Genomic DNA, 18,700 nt, shown 5'->3' with positions numbered 1-18,700 from the left:
ATATATAGCTCTAGTAAAAAAAATTGTCCATTAAAACTATATTTGGCAAACTGATCAACAGAATTGTCATCTTTGAGGGATAAAGAATTGTAGTAATGAAAGGTAACGTCATTGCCAATCTCTGCGTGATCTTTTCAGCTACATGGTGTCCCAAGCACTGCAAATTATAATGTAGCCAGGTGCAAATCAATGTTAGTCAATCCTTACCTTCTATTTTACTGACAATGTGGTGATTAGATCGATAAATGCTTGTCTGATGTCGTCGATAGCAGGGAACATTATAATCAGTTGTAGTTTGTTTTTGCTTCTATTTTTAGCTTGCATTTTTCAGAAGTGTTTGATGTGCTTGCACTTTAGATAAGCTGACCTGTTTTTCAGTCTGTTCACCCAAGAACAGAGCATCTGCTAGCGTCGACAGAAGGCGATCTTGTGTTAAAATAGGAGCTTTTGACCTTTTTTTTAAATGTAAACACCCTATTCTACTTATACATAGTACTATTTGTGACGATGGGGCACACATGCTAGCCAGCTCGCGAGCTACACATATGGATAGTAATAATGTGGCGTAGTACGTATCATACGTACGACGTTCTGTATTATGTGTGTGCTTACCTGAGGCACGTTAGAAGCTTATTCATTGTCGTATACGGGACTATGCTTGTCGCAACATAAAAAAATTTGAACCTGTCTCATTCGTGCTACTCTGTCGTGATGGTGGTCTACATCATGTTGAAACATTAAATCTCTGGCCAGAATAACTTCGAGGCAATTAAGTTGGTGAGTACATTAAATATCTGGTTTTACGTGAGGCTTAATATTATAGCACTCTAAGAGGCCCGTTGTCTATGGGCAGAGCATAGTACTATCTGAAATTGGCCTATTGAAGGGTTTTCTTCCTACGGTTCAAGTGATTTTAAAATAGTTCATATTATTGCCTAAACTAAGAGAATACTCATAAAGTGCCAACGAGTTAACATGCAAACAAAAGTTTTACTTAAAACCTCTATTCGAACCCATAAGTGTGTTGTAACCAATAGGTAACCCTCTTTTTATAGGCGAGTTTGTAAACCGTTTATCATTCCATACTCGTCACAACACGCTAACATATATTTTTCTGACTATTCCATTATGTGAGAGTGCAGGAAAGTTATGCGGCTCCCCGTACTTAGAGATGTTACTCTTTCAGGCAATTGAGTATGGCTCGGGATAGAAAAAAACCGCTGCTGGAGACGCCTCACATCTCATTAAGACTTAAACCAGTAATTGCAAAATCCTCCAAGCCGGAAGAGATTAATCGATACCATAAATGCAGTCCATATTGCGAGAACCATGGAAAGATGCGCAAGTAAGTTACCGCTTTCTTGATAGCGTCGACGTTTATATAACTCTTAAACATGGATTTCTATAGTGAAGGCAACAATATCATCAAATGCTTTTCAAATAGTCTACCTCTAAATTTGCAGTCTTTTTACTTAAATTAAACAGAGGTCTCTTTGTCGGGTATAAAGTATTACATCGTGTTCAACTCTGATCGTCCCGTTATGCAGTATTAACAAGGTGATTTATTAAAGATTCTTAATTAAGATTAAAGCGCCTACAGTTCGTCTAATTAAAAAGTCTAACATGTGTAATAACATTATAACTATTAGTTAAATAACTTTGGAAGTACGCGGCGTTAGCAAATTATATTCAGTTGGTAAATACCTTAGCCCCCTAGAAACATAGGAATGAAAACCGGTTGAATTTAATTCAGCGGAAATACGTTTTCAGTATTGGCAGTAAAATTTCCTTTATATTTTTTAACATAGAGAAGTAGACGTTTGGTGCTCAAGCTCCCGTTCTTTTGGATACGAAAATCCATCAGAAATTAGGAAAGGATGTTTTAAGCAAAAGCATAGTACATGGGTGGTGCAAACTTCAAAAACGAAAAATTAAGTGCTGAAAACCAGCGAGTGGGCAGTTAGATATCGGGATCCAAAAAGTAAGAACACAGTGCCGCAATTTAAGAGGTTTTTTACGATGGCATAGCGTAAAATCTAAGGACTCGACTGGCCAAAACTGGTATTTCTCGTATAACGTGTAACAGAATTATAATCTAAATACTGAATATACGGAAATTAAAAACATTGGGTATCCCTAAATTAGCTCCAGACCATTTTGAGATGCGTGTGGTGTGTGCCACATGATATTTGTGGAAAAATGAATACAACCCATTGTGTCGAATTTCTCAAGAGGCTTCATATTGGTACGGCAATCAAATGCAGGCAATTTGGTTACTTGATAGCAACGCCAGACCTTATTGCCATGTATCCATCATTTTCTGGGTTGAGCAAAGGAATATTCAATTTTGGCTTCTACCCACTTATTCTGCTGATCGAAGCTTTACATGTCCTAAAAAAGGCAACTTGTGGGTAAGCGTAGCCCTCTATCCATTTTTATCGACAAACCATAGATAGATTACCTATTGGAACACGGAGACACGTAGCTCCCCAGAAATTGCCAAAGCACTAAGATAGGTGCGCAAAAAAAAAAAGGAGAGTATCTCTAGCGCATACTAAATGTCGTCGTTCTAGTCTACTGAAATAGGCTCTACCTCTAGCACATACTAAAGGTCGCCATTCTAATCTACTGAAATAGGTTCTACCTCTAGCACATACTAAAGGTCGTCATTCTAGTCTACCGAAATGGTTCTAAGATAGAAGAGCTAGCTTAACTTCTACAAACAGATGCATCTCCGCTGAATTCTTTTTTCTGAGCAAGCATTCTATATGGGTAGAGACAAGTCAGGCTCGATCAAAGAAAATACTTGTTTTAAGTCGATGAATGATCCTTGGAAGCTTCGTCAAATTGCACTTAGATAAATAGTAATATTGAAATTAAGTACGAAAAATGTTACCTTCTAGAGTGCAAGACCATCCTTGGATGGATAATTACAAATAGGTTTAATTAATGAGAAACTAAATGTTCTAGAGCGCAAAGATAGGATTTTAAAAGCCGTCACGAGGTATTTTTATGTGGAACACTTATTGAAACTGGTTAGAAACTGTAGCTGACTGTATCATTTTTACACGTTCCTGGCTTAAAGCACATAAAATTTAACCCAACAGGTAACCCTTCTAGCTTGAACTCCTACTTTGAAAGTACGATCCCCTAACGTTAAGTATTTTCGACTGATTTCTACTCTACAGCGCACTTTATAATTAGCATCCCAATTACAGGAGTTTTATTACAAAATGAGTGACCACCCGCAGCGGTAGCAGGAATCGTAAGCCGCGATTCCTGCTAACCGTCGTTTTCTCGCAGATTCTGATTTACCAATTTTTGTGGTCGTTGACGTTCATGGCGTAGGTTCGATGTTGCTTGTTGGCTGCCTTTTCTGCGCAGAATTCAAAATAGCGCGCCAATAGTTTTTCTCTGCCAGTGGCGCTTTAGTCGTGAGCGCTCATCGTATCTTGCGCTCAGCTGACTGTTGAAAAACAACAAATTCGTTTTGCGTTCGGTGGTTCGGTAGTGATAGTGTGGTACCAGAAGTTCGTTCAGGGCTGGCTGTTCGAACAGTGCGCAGCAGCTACCCATACAGCGATAACAGAGAAAATACAAATGTGCAGTGGCATCGCCTTCAATATATTAAACAATCGACGGTGCGCTGAAAAAACTATGTAGCCATCCTCAAAGCGTCCCAAACAGGCTGTTTTTATGTGAATCAATTGTGCTTAATAGTGGAGAGGCAATTTGTCCACGTGAGACCAAAGTTAAAAGATAGAGTTCGAGACGTTCGTTTCTGATAATCTCTTAATGTACTTCAACGATGGAGGCCGGCGACATATCAAAAAAGCATTTAAGGTACACAAAAATGTTTTGTTCATTCGCGTGGTAGGTACGAGTAATCTGTGAAACGCGTTCGACGACTCGACTAATAAATAATACCGTAAAACGACGGAAGTAGTCTTTATCACTTTTGGCAATTAGTAGAGACTGCTGAAGTCGATTTTTATCCGTGGATTCAGTTTAGGGGTGTTGACTATTATTAAGTACAGCAGAAGAGTGCAAGAAAAATTTCATTATAGACAAAGTGTTTCAACATAATTTAGCCTTTAAGATAAAGGTTTTGTTACTTTACATTGATGAATGGTTAAATCGTTTCTAAAAAACGTGAGTCAGCAGCATACGTATATCTCATGATTATAAGAGTTACTATTGGCCTGCAATAACTCACGTATGAGTTGAATAGAAAAAAGGCATCGAACTACTTTGAGATTTAGAAATTCGAAGCTTACTAGGGTGTTATGACAAAGTTTCGTTTAAACTTTGGTCTTATTTGTTGTTTACCGTCTCAAAGGTTACTTACTATCGCAGACAAAGAAGCTCAAAATTTTTACACAACCTGGACTCTTAAACAAAACACGCTTAAAAAAGCATAAGCTAGGGCAGAAACCAAATCCATTCATGCATTTTTTTGCAGAAGAATTAAAGTGCTTTTTGCGCCAATCACAAATGGTTGGTTTAAGACTATGCTTGCTCTATTGAAAAAAATGCATCCAAATTGTTCATCAATGTTAAGTCCATGTAGAAATCTATACTATAAATTGCGCGCTTTTGGAAGGGTTCTGCCGTGTTTTTAAACATGTTATTCCATTAACGTCCGCGAGACAAAAGTTATTATTATTCAAGTATCTTACTTAACATAAGATACTTGAATAATCGAGTTGTCCAAGACACCATTTGCGTGTATTTAACACTCACTATAGAGTTTATATTGACCGCTGCGGGAACTACTAGGGTAAGCGTTTAGATTAATTTGGTATTTGATGAGTTGTCGGTGTTCTCATTATTTTATTGCTATGAACTGATGTAGGCCGGCTTATGGTATGAACTTTGCAATCATAGTAGGAACGATCTGTACAAAATGTGTATGCATTTAGGAAATGACTGCATTTAGAAAAAACTGATTTAGGAAACCAGTTTTTTGTATCAAGGACATGAACTACATTCTAAATTACTCATTTGGCTTTAAGTAAGAAGTTTGATATTTCGATAACAATAAGTTCAATAAACTAACAATAAGTTCAATAAACTGTAACGATGAAGTGAGCTGACATATATTTTTATTTTGTGGCTTTTCAATTTGTAGAGCCTTATGCGACGCGGTTCGACGGGCAGAAAGCTCTCAGGATGACATTCTTTTACGACAGCGCGTCAAGGAATACGCTGAGAAACTAATGTTCTCTTCGCCATTAGAATTTGGTCGTCAAGCCGAAGATATCCTTTGGAAAAAGGCATTTTATGAGCCTGTAGCCCGCTTTAAATCTAAGGTAATTTTATTAATAAAACAGTTAATCGACAAAAGTTCTTAGTTCGAAAAAGTAGGTCATATTTTTATGAACGGGGATGCTGGTACCTTTTTTTTAGTGCACTAAATTTTCACTTACTAATAGAAAGAACTTTTCGTATGTTACAATTTTAATGGAATTAAATTGTGCTTAGTTGAAAACTTAAGAGGGAGGCTTGTCGCGTAAAGTATCTCAATTCTCTCTTATCTAGGTTAATGCAGATAAAAGAAAATGCATATTTTGCACACTTGATAATATTACAGCGGGACCAGATGAGTCCACTACAACAGCGGTTAATCGAGCAGCTGCTCCTTTCTGGTCTTGGAACATATCAGCAAGTGCTTTCCAGATTGGAACTTGACTTCGGCGCCCCACTCATCGGGATCATTGACGCCGCTCTCAGGTTTGTTAGCTACTGCCGAATAAATATACCCATTTCATTAACTTTTTTTGATCAGAATGCTCACCCATGAAAAGTTTCACAGGCTGCTTTGTAATCATGTTTACACTGTGATCATTTGATTTAAAATTAACTTACGTCATCGACTGATGACGTATTTTCAAAAATACAAAATGTTAAATCTGCAGAAAACAGTATTTCGATAACAATAAATGGCTTATTATTTTAAATGATATATTTCGCAGTCGGGTTGGCTGGGATGTTACGATTGGGCGCAGAGTAAACGAATTTCCGGTGGAGCAACATAGTGAACTCCGCGAGTGGGCCCTTCAGTGTGCCTACCGATGTCTTCTTGCGCTTGGCGACCTCTGTAAGTATTTTTTATGCATTTTTCGCTACTACTATGGCCGCACAGTGTGAAAAGTGTATGTTGTGTAGGGAAAGAATTTCGTATAATAATCAATTTACTTGCTACATAACGTAATACACTAAAAATCTGCACAAACAGTTCAGCTCCCATTTTAACTGAAACTAAGTTTACGTCATTAGTTATTGTAATCAGGTTTACACATGTATAGTACCAAAGGTAACCAAAAAGATTTGTTTTTGCAAACGCCTTGAAAACATAAGTCGTGCTTGAAATTTAGTGTGATTAAATTAATAATGCTAGAACACGAGTTTTCATTATCTCCAAAATTCCTCTTAGCCCGTTACCTTCACGATTTATGCGGACAAGGAACAAGTGGTGTCTCTCCTCATCGATCGGCGGCATTCCGTTTTTATCATCAGGCCGTCCTAGTTCGCTCATCTCAGGTAAGTGGAGCGAACAGCTGTGCAGCAGATAATCTGCTGCACTAGTTCTTGCATCTGTCCAAATACAAATAATTTCTTAGGGCTTTCAACTGATGCGCACAGACCATGTGTTTAGTTTTGACCATAATGGTTAAGCATCGCCCTTGCGTTGTGACCTGTAAGGACTGCCACCAACTAAAAGAAGACATTCTAATGCCGTGGTTATTCTGCATGTTTGTTGCAGGGACAACCTTATAATCAGTTGGGGACACTGACTAAAGGGGAGCTCGCGGGCTTGAAGGAAACATACTTCTATTTTCGATGTTTGCTTAGCTCAGAACCATTTGCAGGCGCGAAGAATAATCTGAACTTGTTATTCGACAAAAATCGCACCGCTTTAGTCATGAAAGTGAGTAATTGAGTTACAAATTTTATGTCGAAGGTAAAGCAATTCGAGCAAAAGAATATGAATCTTAATATATGCAATAGAGTGAAACAGTCTTGGGTACTAAATTATAGGGAGGTATGCCAACTGGCGGTTGGGAAAACAGTATTCGCGCATTACTTTCGGTCTCGGAACTACTGTGGCAGGGGGAAGTCCCGAAGCCCACCATGACAGCGTTTGTTATAAGGTCCCTCCAATACGACCAGCCGCTTCGTCGTGATGCTCAGTTCTACGCATTGCTTCTACTGTTAGCGCTAGACCGGAAACTCACTAGAAATAACAGGACAAGAAACGAAAAGGAACTGGTAAGCTGTTAGGCTCTATCTGTGATGGAGAGGCATCACATCAGTGCTTAGTCGCATTTAAGTGTTTAATTATATTAAAATGTTTTTAGTTTGTCACAAAATCGTACTTGTATTTAACACGCTGTAGGCTCGAACATTCAAAAGCTTTATATAGCTTCATGGTTCACTGCTCCAAATACCAACGACGCATTAATTTTGAACTCACTACGATCAGTTATGATTCAGAAAAGTCACTTTTTTTACGTGAAATTTATGCTTTTTTAGTCGGCCTCATGGAAAGTTGTGCGCGATTTACTCTTTGCGTTGGGTGGCCGACTCATTCAGGAACTGCATCATTGCCTTTGCCTGCGTACCTGCTCGAAACATCCCTTCAATGAGATACGCGAAGTCAACCATTCCTTAGTCATCATGGACGGACAACAGAACAATTGCATTATTCCAGCGGGTCAGAAAAATGGATCTGTAAGTGCTGCTTGGCCTTTATCATAGACCTAAGTCAGTTTGTACAAACAATAACGAAACATTTATTATCGTACCCTTATGTAACTCTAATCATGTGTCACGTGATAATCAAACCCGCCCTTTGCTTTTTTTCTGTAACCACATGTGACATGGTAGTCAGGTGATTCCGGCTCGGGGAGCTTTAAACGCCTTTCATCAAAGCCCAAAATTGTTCGTCGGAGGAGAGCATTCGGCGAGGGTGATTCGGAAGACGAAGATGATAATGGAGGACGAGGTGCTGGTGACGGCGGTCCATATGCAAATCGGACCGGTGAACCAGATTCCGACGATGATTTGCAAAGCCAAGTGCAAGAAACAGAACAGCTTAAGCTTAACGGCGGCTCAACGAAGCAAATGAATGGTCAAACAAAGGACAAGGCACCGGATGATGGAGGTGACGATGAATCATCGAGTCAACAAATCTAACCCTGTGAATTTAAATATGTACTGTGCATAACCAGTAAAATAACATTATTGTACTTATTTTCAGGTGAAAGTTCTGATGATTCGATGTCTACTGGTTGGTCGAGTAGTTCGGATGAGGATGACGAATCTGAGGACGAAACGAGTGACGACACGTTTGATCCACACACTAACGACGAGTTTGATAGGAGAGCATCCCAAAGATCTGATTCTGGGGGTAGAGATAAAGCAAATGGAGGAAAGCTGCCTTCGCCGCGTCTGTCGCCGTTGTATACGCTAGATAAGGCGCTCAGCTGCAGACAGCTCGTCAAACAGGTTAGCACTGGCCGATTCAGAATTCAGTGGTAGTAACGTATGTGGGACTGTTATTTAATATAATAATAATTAAAAAAAAATATGTCAAGCTGTTCAGTGTGCTAACGTTTAATTAATAATTTGCCTTGTTATTTCGTTATGTAAGGCGTTAGTCCCCATCAAACATGTGCAATATTCGTAGGGTTGATCCAAAAAAGCTTGTTGCTACGAGTTCTTACTTGAAATCAATTGGCCTGTCCGCAGGTGGCCTCGGAAGAACTTCTACCCGCAGCAAAGCTCTTCTTGGATTGGTTGGTGCTCTTGTCAAATGACGCTCGGAAAGGCAAGAATAGTGAAGATGATCAGGGCAAGAAGGAAGGACAAACTCCCTCTGGGCTTCCGTTACGTGTTCTTAAATACGTAGCTGACCTAGCTAATTTATTGTGCGTGCTTAAACATAGAGTAATGCATGGATCAGGTTAGTTGTCATTTTCTAGAGTAAAATATGTAATAGTCTGCTTCGTTTTTAATAGTAGAAATAATACTTAATAAATATTGTGCTACATGTTCAAGTAGTCGTATCATGCTGATAACATTAGCTTGTTGATCCTATGACCTGCAGACAGTACCATCGAGCATGTCCGGAATAGACTCAACGAACTATCCGCCCAAAACGCTGTAAGAAAATCAGACGGTAGCAACGAGACGACACTCACAACCGATACAAAGGATTCATATAGAAAGGAGTTTATTCTTCCAGAGGATATTCATTTCTCGCTAAAGGCTTCCCCAGCTTTAAGGACATCAGCAATCTGCAAAAAGTCAGAAGAAAATGCTGAACTGATCCAGGTTGAGTATGATTGGATACTCAGCTGGGAGGAACGATCAAGTCTTGCAACTGCGGGCCAACGAGCCGTCTATAGGTTTGTTATCCATGGGGTTTACATTCGCTTTTCGCGAAGAGGAGGGTAATAGCATGGATTAATGTCAATGTAGGAATTCAAATCAGCCATGAGTGATTTCATATTTCCTTAGTAGTGACGAAAAACTTAAAAAAAAATTACAATAAAATTTTTATCACTATTAAGCAGCTTTTCCGCCAGTATCTGCCTTGATCTTTACCAATTTGAATAATCAATTATTCGTCACAACAGAATGTTCTTGATCGCGGACCGAGCGGCCGATATTTGTGAACAGTTGGTGGGTGCCACTGTAGTCAAAGGAGAGAAGATAACCTTTGAACAAACACTGCAAGAAAAAATTTCAGAATGTATTTCGGTAAGTTGGATTGCTAACTATATTAATTTTTTACCTTTTTACTATATTTAACTATATTTTTAATTTAGGGTTTAAAATAGTTTAGGGTCTGAGAAAAATTAACGACTAATCACAATCATAGTATTTTAGCATAGTCATTTGCTGTTTTTTTTTGTTTAGACTCAATTAACCTCTTAACATCTAAAACGGTAGCTAAGATGGGATTTAACTCCAGCCGAAGAAATAATGCGTCGGTATATTTTATCGGTATATATATTCTTTTATTAACTCTTATAACTGGGTTTCGGCGTACATGTTGCAAACGCCGTTCACTTGTGGAAACAAATCACATCAGTACGTTACTCTGTTGTGGTATCCACCGTCTGCGATGGTCGATATTGTTGAAATGCTTACAGTAACGTTCTCCGCAACCAAGCTTATTAATTGTTTATTACCGACGAAGTGTTAGTTTTAAACGTAATTTCTATTATAAAGTACAATCAGTAATATACATCCGTTTTAAAAACACGTAGATACTCTGTAGATCCTAACGGTACTGGATATATAATATCGATAAAATGCCACTAGACTTCTCGAGCCCACTTTGCTTTAATAATATACTGTGCGATTGGTAAACTTGAAGTGTAGCTGATACAAATATTGTGGCGTCCATTAACGGTTGCTAGGGGTTTCTCAAAAGGAGACAGTGAAAAACATGTTTTCTCACAGTGTGGTAAGTTTTGCGGAGGTATTTAGATATTTTTTCTCGCCTTCAAGCTTCTGTAGGCGTTGGAATGCATCCAGAAGATGAGCTAATTCGTTTTGTTGAGTTGCTACCTCCGCGAGAATTTCAAGTGCTCGATCGAAACACTGCTTCGAGGTGCGCAAAGAACTGGGTATCTGTAACGTATTAAAAAAGCAACGCTAATAATTTAGTATCTCGTTCTACATTTGTAATATATGATGGAAGCCATAGAAGTAAACCGTGTATGCACTAGTATTAGCATAGGAAGTTACTTACAAGAACGCCAAACCAACGTAATGGATCGCTAGGTGTCCGGTTTTCGGCGGTACTGCTGTTTGAACTGGCACGATGATCAGATGAATAGCCGGAAATAGATGAACCTCTAGCTATGTTTCCATTTAGTCTATCGACATCAGTGGCGTCGCTGGCTGTTGTCTCAAGCGACGAGCGAGCTGGCGTACCCGGATCAGAGCACTCAAGGGAGTCTCGTTCCATCGAACCTATGCTACCCAAAGACGGCACCTATGGAAATATCAAGACCCCAAGACCCATTTTAACGCTGAATTGTCCTAAATAAGTGAATGGGGCCCATTGATTTCATTGTTTTCTAGAAACAAGTGGAAATCAAGAAACAAGTTGAAATCAGCTTTATAATCAATAGCTTTAAAAAACAAGCTATTGAATTAGATGAAAATTCTAGTGTTTACCTGTCGTTGTCGAAGTTGAGCATTTTCATTGCTTTCTGGATCAACCTCCTCCTGACCATTGTGCCATCCATTTTTATCTTTTATGTCAGACGAGTAGTTCCGTTCGTTGTGTGTTCTTGACTCTGTCTGGTTTTTTATTGAGTACGCTTTATTGGCAGTTTCTAGATGAAACCTCGTCAAGTCCTCACGGAAAACTTTGCCAGTAAGGTTTTGCTCTGGGGTGGATACCGTTTCAAGGCTTACCCGCTTCGTCGCCTCCATATGCGCCAGATTGAACGAAAGGGACGAAATAGCCGACCTAAAAGGAATCGAGTGATTAATGTGTTAACTGTAAAAAAAAATGGTTATATATTAAACATATGATATTCAGTATTCATATCGATCGCAACAAAAGTAAAAGAGAATTATTTTCTCGGGTAAAAAGCTAATAACATGACTACACATCCTTCATAAAGATAACGAAATGCAGGTGAGATAATTATCTGCACCTTGGTCCATTTGTAGCGTATCTGGCTCTCGCCAAATCAATCATTCCAGTCTCCATATACTGGTTCAGGTCATTTCGAAGCGCGATTATCGAGTCCAGTTTCTCTATTGAACGAATTAGCAGATCATCGAGGGCCACTTCATGTTCGGTTATTGTCGATGGTGATAATAATGAAAATGAGGCCATCTTGCAAGGCGTTCTGGTAAGCTATTAACCTTTCCTATCTACTCAGCTGTTGCTTCTATGGACACTCCTCTAACAATCGTACACGACTGGATTGCGCATGTATATCTCAAGTTTACGTAGTACACACTGGTTCGTCCAAATCGAGACTCTTCCAATTACTGCAACAATATTATCTCTGTAGCAATCTTTTCCTGCCACCAGTCACACCACCAATCAGTATAGGACCAACGAACCTATGCTCAGTATGGATTCGTATGACCAGTGCTGCAGAAAAAACAGACAAGCAATCACACCGAGCACACTGTTGCAGCGGTGGTTGACGCACGCCTCTAGAAATTACATGGGAACGACAATAAAAACGATTTCCACGTTGCTCTGCCCGACAATAAATTCCACCAGTCTTGTATAGTTATGGCCAAAGTGCACAGAGTAAGCGCACTTAGTGTTTTTTCGGCCTATTGGAAGTGACTTGCTGATATGAAGTCATCGATGCTAGTGATATTTTCATGGCTGCCGCCCGGTCGCTATGTATCGATGAGTATTCACGCTTGATGCTGCTAAAAGCGGTCGCAAATGTTGCCGTTGATGGCGACGATGCGAGCGTGGCGTTGTTGAACAGATTGCCGTGGTTAGTCAGCTGACAAGCGTCGTCCTTTGCCGTTGCTGCTTATGGGCGCCATGTTTGTTATGACGATCTGTCGTTGGCCAGCGGAAAGGGTCGTCTGTAATCACAATCCAGGCACAGGTGGAGAGAGAGAGAGAACAACAAGACTATACAGCAAATGGAAAGGTTCGCGCAACAGGTGGTCGGCGCATGATTTTATTTATCTAGTAGGCGAGGGAACTCAAATTTCATTAAAAATAAACTAAATCCATTGAACGTATGTAAATTATTTTTCGCTTGCGTAAGCTTCGTCGGTTGAACGTTGATCTTCCTTTCCTATAGTACAGCTATCAGATATAGCTATCTCGCAATAATTTTTACCTAGTATCTTAGGCTAGTTAAATACTTGCTTGGTTAAAGAGGGACTTTTAACAATGAAGGCTCCATTATCGGCTTATTAAACAAATGTATGCTTCCAAATTTATTCAAAATAATAGTTTGTTTTTTTCTTGCTCATTGGTCAATATATATACAGTAGCCTAATTCAGGTGCTGCTGGATACGAATTTAATTCATATGGCGCGTTGTTAGAAAAAGCAAAATTCGTTATATGCCTTTAATTTTGTACCTTATATGAACATACCTTACTACTTGATGGATTGGAGTACGGCAATACTGGATCACTGAGTGTATTTGTTATCACTAAGCAAATTTGTTTATTAACTGAAAGTTATTAATAAGTAGTCATAAAACGTACTCTTTCCGTACTACAGAAAGAAGCTACGCCCTTAGCGCCAACAGCATCAGGAACAGGTGGGGCCGGGCGGCAAAATCCACGAGGGCGCAATGGACGGGGGAATAATGCTCGAGGAAATCGCGGCGAACGCGGCGCGGGTGACACTGAGAAACAACAAGTAATGATGAAATCGATGGCTCACGCGTGGCTGAGACACGAAGTTGAAGGTCTCGAAGAAAGGCTTGAAGGATCGGCAAAAAGAAAAGGTTCCTCACCAATGACGGATTTAAATGGAATTACTACGGGTGAAAACATCACCCAGTATGGGTAAGTGCGAGCAAATAATATCAGTAAAATCCATAATATATTCCTTCTGTGAGCGTTTTATGAAGGCTGTCTTTGTCTTAAAATAAGACACATTGCATTAGTATGTACCGTGAACATAATGGCCTTGTCTTGAGCTTAGCCAGTTAGGCCCAGTTAAGCATCGCCGTTTTAGCAAGTTTTACCAATTGAGTTTTAATGTTCCAGACGCTGTGGCGGAGGAGGCCCTAACGGTGTGGGAACGGCCGTCGGATTTAATGGTTTGCTGGTGACAACCTCACTGAGTCCTTTTGTCGTCGTAGATTCATCAGCGCTTTCTACACGCTTGCCTGCTGTACGCACTATAGCCTTACAAAAGAGGAGCATGCTGATTGTACCAACCTGTGGTTAGTAAACGATTTTAGTAGAAGATATGGATTTTTCTGATCAATTTTGTAGCTGTCGCAAAAAGGGTCAGAGATTGTAATCTTATCATATGCGTTCATATATTACTGTCTTAGTAGCAGGTTGTCTACTCTTTTTCCTTCGATTTTCTATTGAACGTTTTGTTATATCTCGACATCGTTTTCAGTAATAAAAAACATTTGCTTATGCTTGAGTTCTGTTAACTTCGAATTGTTTCGTATGTTCTCCTAGTTGTAAGCCACCTAGATGAAATGAAGAAAAACGTAGCCCAAGCTCGAGATGCGACGCGATGGCTCGAAGTTGAAATGCGAAAAGGTTCTAGATACGTGAGAGTTCAAGGACCGGGAGAGGTAAGTTAGTCTAAGTTTATGATGGAAAAGGAACTGGCTGAGGTTGACTAATTCAGAAACGATTTGTATTTGACTTTTTCTTGTTTGCGATTTGCGTTTGACGTCGGCAGGCGAGCAAAATTTCTCTACTCAAATATCCCAAACGCAAGGATCGAGAAGCCTGGCATCTCTTCCAGCTGCTCGAGTGTTGCCACCATTTGGGCATTGGAGGGGCCACAAACCACGGAATTGCTGGAAGACATGGCAGACAGGATGGGTCAAATAAGAATTTTCGGTCTCGAGGCGAAGTCGGCACATTCCAAACTGGTGCAGTTCTTGTATCACTGCTTATTGCTAGATCCGAAAGCGATCTCCCTTCAAATGCGGCCACTCTTGCAGACGCGATCGGTAAGATGTTTCATTTGTATGTGATAAAGAAAACGATATCGTCTTCGCTTACGTATGAGTTTGACTTAAGCTTATTTCAACAATAACTATTTGCGAATTCATGTTTTCATATGTTTCAGGTGTTAAACTGATCGACATTGATAACGTCGTTACAAAGGTGCCATCTGCTCGTCCCGTGAGCATTGTTAGTAAAAGCACGGACGTCATGGTGGTGGCATCTTCAAATGAAATTAGGACACCAGCATCTCCTTCACTTGCTCTTCCCAGTGCTTCTATTACTACGGCTGGCGCTACTGTCGTTGTTGGGGTTGACGGCGATTCGGGTCGCAGCAATAACGAGGCGCTACCGAAGAATGCCGGAGGATGAGGTTAAACAAACCCGACGATGAATGGCAACAACAAAGAAATGAAACTACTGGAAAGAAGCACATAATGCCAATAGCGCTTTCCTCAACCTGAGAAAACGGCCAAACAAGCATACACGTATGGGTCGGATATTTTCATCTCGAGAAACCAATGGTGGTACAAAGCCCTTCTTCGCCTATTAAGTCAATGAAATGAAGATCATGAAGATGCATGGGGTGCAGAGTGGCTAGCTAGCACGGTCAGCATACAAATAAGGATTACGATGCAACGATCTCATAGCATACATGTGAGCCGATGTTGGCGTACGTAACAAATGTCGCTCATAAACACTACCCCTCTGCCTTTTGATGAGTGCATATAGTACCGTGCTAAGTGCAACACGCTCATGATGCATCCGTTTTGAGATCAGCGACTTGGTGCACATCCAAAAAAAAACAACACCAAAAAGTAGAAACAAAAAAGCAAACGACTATGGTAGCCAGCGGAGTTGCCATATCTCGCTTTAATGGCAAACCGAGCACGTTTTGTAACAAAAAACTAGCTCAGTAACGCCGTCATGAACGAGGTGTTGCAAGAATGTCACTAGCGCTAACTAGCGACTAATATTTTCTACAACTCGTACGATATAATGACGGTAATCAGCAGCAGCTTAAAACATTGTTCTATGCCATTACCAATCAACAAAGGAGAGGGATTGATTGATGATAGCCGCCAAGTATGCGTGATGTTTTGATATAGGTGCTAAAAAACAAACCAACCATAATGTCCTGTTCTGAAATAACAATATCATCAGCACACGGCTGTGTTTTCCTATGTTCCTTTCTGAGGCCATTTGCCCAGTAAAATGGCAATTAGTACGAGCAGTTCAGCTGAAATCAATTCACAACGAAAAATAATGATTTGAAATTCTGGGTACTGGGTAGGCGAGCAGGTGGCTTATATTCGAGGGTTGGCTAAACTGCATTGTTCCTTCTCAAAAGCCGATCAGACCATTACAATTACATGCAACAAATACGTAATCAAAGCGTTCAAGAAACGAGTGATTATGAATTCGTGGTTAGATAGTAAGAGAAGGAACGATTACTCTGCATAAACATTTAGTTGCTATTATTGGTTGTAATAAGACACAATACAGGCAGGCAGATTATTGGTAGTAATAACAGAAAGGGGGATTCCGCTCTATAATGTTAAGATCGAAATTAATCGATGTCAGCGTAAAATTTAACAGGAAAAAACAAAGTGACATAAGTATGACAGTATTTGTAATGTGACCTAAGCTGGCTCAGGTTATATTGCACCACATCTTTCACCAAAACGATAATCGTACGTTGCAAAGAAGCTAAGAATTGACTTTTTTTTTACTTAAAACGATTTTTACAATACTACCAAGCCTATCATCGTATGTGAACGATAATGCGCCTTAAAAAACCTGACGCTTTAATCCCGCCTCCAGCGGTTAAAACGTGTTGAATTGTGAATCCTCGATACGTTGGTTGTCTTTACAAAAATGTGTTCTACAAATTTCAGGATAATGCTATATCTGAAGTGACAGCACTTTCTTCCACCACGTTGATCATATGGAATTCAAAAAAATCTAAAAAAATCTGTTCTGCTAAGAAAGATAAGCCCAGTTGACGGCGTGATTTGTATTTGGTTCGGTAGTCAATTGGAAATAAATTAAAATATCAAAATTGGAGATGTTTCTATAAATGTATATAAAGGATTATATACCTAATAAAATTGGCGGCCCATGTACTGTGATATTCTTGTGTAAGGGTCTACAATAAGATAACGACGAAGGACAGAAGTTTGTCTGGATATTTCTGCATGTATAATACCTCGTTCTGAAAAGGGGACTCGCAAAAAATTGGTATGCTTTTTAGCTTACATTACCTAATTACCCCGCAATCAAGCAGGCAGTCCAATTGTGAGGATTGAAAAAAATCGTTCTCGTTACATGTATGGTACATTCATTTTGTTTTACAAATAAACGTGTATTAACAGATGCTCTTAGGCTTCTTAGCGACAGATTTTACTATTATATATATATATGTATATATATATATATGTATATATGATATATATATATTATATATGATATATATATATATATATATATATGCCTCAAAAGCGCAAATTTTTATTATAATTTATGCTATGCATGTTAGATATATCGTTTATCGTTTAATCGGTGAAAGTACGTTTTAAATAGTGAATTCGTAATTGCTTCTTTAAGAAAATTTAAAAAATAAACTACATTTATACATTAAAGTAAAAATTACATTATGTATAATTTATACACTTCTATATACATATATATACATAAACTTTTTTAACGTTATATAAACTTTTGAATTTATATACTTTAAACGTGTTCCGCCTATTTTTAATTAGCCATACGCAATTTATGAAGCTGTCAGTAGTTTAAGTATAGCTAAAGTCTGATACCTACATTTTGCGTATGATTGGCTGGTAGTCGTTGCAAGGCACGAGCGCGTATGCTGTTCGATCAGACCCACAGGCTGCAGTACGGCTTGTTTTCTTCTTCATAATAAATCAAATAATAAATAAATAAAAATAAAACATGATATGCGAATCGTTTGTATTTTTAAAAACATTTCAGACTTACGGGTGCAGCCAACTATAGAAGGACATTTTAAGAACATCAAGCATGTCATTGTGATCAAATGAACCACCACCGCTCCATTTATTCGACTGTATGATACAACAGTCAATTATCACACCATATTTATATCCGGCATTTGAAACCTGTAAATACCTTTATATTGATACTACTAGCTTCTCTAGGATATGATTTAGGGGTGTGGTACACCTATTACCTATATTTCTCTCAAACCTACCTTGGATTCATTATAGAATAAACAGAAAGAAAGGTTATTTTACAATTGTGAAATGATGGTATATCGTTCAGATTTACTAAAACACGTAAATTGAAGATCAGAAGGTGCTAAGTTTAAAGTACAAATTAGTGACGTCTATTGGTAGGACTAGCTGATAAAATGACCGTATTCATACCTAAAAAAAAACCTTTATATAGCCAAATCTAGTCTGGGAGAACAAAAAATGAAAAATTTCGATGAAACGGAAACCACAGGGCTCATATGTAATAGCAGAGACCCTGAATATTTAAAGGAATGTAGCTTTAACAATCAGGTATGTACAAGCTACACTGATTTTATTTTGCAACCAGGCATTACCATGCAAGTCCCGTCGCGTGTACCTGCTATAGGTTACTATGGATTGAGATCAGCGTGACTGTCGGGGATACGACGATACCAGGAAATACCTAGAGCTTCAATAGAATCAGATGTGAGTACAAAAAGGGCAGTATAAGCTTCATTCTGCACCAATCCATCAACGGTACGCAATGCGTTCAAATAGGGAGCCAGTTCTATCTTAAGGTCACTGTAACCATTAGTGTGATTTGGCCGTTAGTATGTAGTGTACTATGAAATTATAATTTCCATTCGTCGTCCATCATGGACAGAGGTACTCCTTAGTTGATTGTGACGAATTGTAGCATAGGTAATTTAGCTACTGTAAATACCTATTAACATAATTCATTTTTTCGTCCTGAGGATTATTCTATTCATTACAGTATTACTCCTATATTATTCTCAGAGCAAACATTTTAAT

General features: G+C 39.0%; 2 protein-coding genes across 4 annotated transcripts; one reads left to right on the top strand and one right to left on the bottom strand.

Moving 5' to 3' along the window:
• Positions 1-664: 664 nt before the first annotated feature.
• Smg5 (Smg5 nonsense mediated mRNA decay factor) lies at positions 665-17,048 on the top strand. Of its 3 annotated transcripts, none has more exons than XM_022850257.2 (19): positions 665-777; positions 1,187-1,345; positions 5,132-5,312; positions 5,594-5,733; positions 5,976-6,100; positions 6,437-6,543; positions 6,767-6,931; positions 7,042-7,272; positions 7,597-7,734; positions 7,891-8,167; positions 8,264-8,511; positions 8,755-8,968; positions 9,113-9,413; positions 9,645-9,768; positions 13,249-13,538; positions 13,743-13,921; positions 14,172-14,290; positions 14,401-14,677; positions 14,797-17,048. In XM_022850257.2, exons 2-19 carry the CDS (start codon positions 1,197-1,199, stop codon positions 15,042-15,044), a joined length of 3,513 nt encoding a protein of 1,170 aa, XP_022705992.1. In that variant the 5' UTR covers positions 665-777; positions 1,187-1,196; the 3' UTR covers positions 15,045-17,048. The 3 variants fall into 3 exon arrangements, with proteins under 3 accessions (XP_022705992.1, XP_022705985.1, XP_022705998.1); XM_022850250.2 differs by having other exon boundaries at positions 7,537-7,734; XM_022850263.2 differs by lacking the exons at positions 665-777; positions 1,187-1,345 and adding an exon at positions 3,505-3,843 and having other exon boundaries at positions 7,537-7,734.
• Positions 10,005-12,554, bottom strand: LOC111270197 (uncharacterized). Its single transcript, XM_022850278.2, has 4 exons — positions 11,688-12,554; positions 11,200-11,497; positions 10,769-11,014; positions 10,005-10,647 (listed from the first exon to the last, which is right to left on the bottom strand). Exons 1-4 carry the CDS (start codon positions 11,870-11,872, stop codon positions 10,471-10,473), a joined length of 906 nt encoding a protein of 301 aa, XP_022706013.1. The 5' UTR covers positions 11,873-12,554; the 3' UTR covers positions 10,005-10,470.
• Positions 17,049-18,700: the final 1,652 nt, after the last annotated feature.

The sequence above is a fragment of the Varroa jacobsoni genome, unplaced genomic scaffold (assembly GCF_002532875.2).
Source record: "Varroa jacobsoni isolate VJ856 unplaced genomic scaffold, vjacob_1.0 scaffold_156, whole genome shotgun sequence".
NCBI classification, from domain to species: Eukaryota; Metazoa; Arthropoda; class Arachnida; order Mesostigmata; family Varroidae; genus Varroa; species Varroa jacobsoni.
Note: the sequence above shows the minus strand (reverse complement) of the source record. Positions and strands in the feature narration are given on the sequence as shown.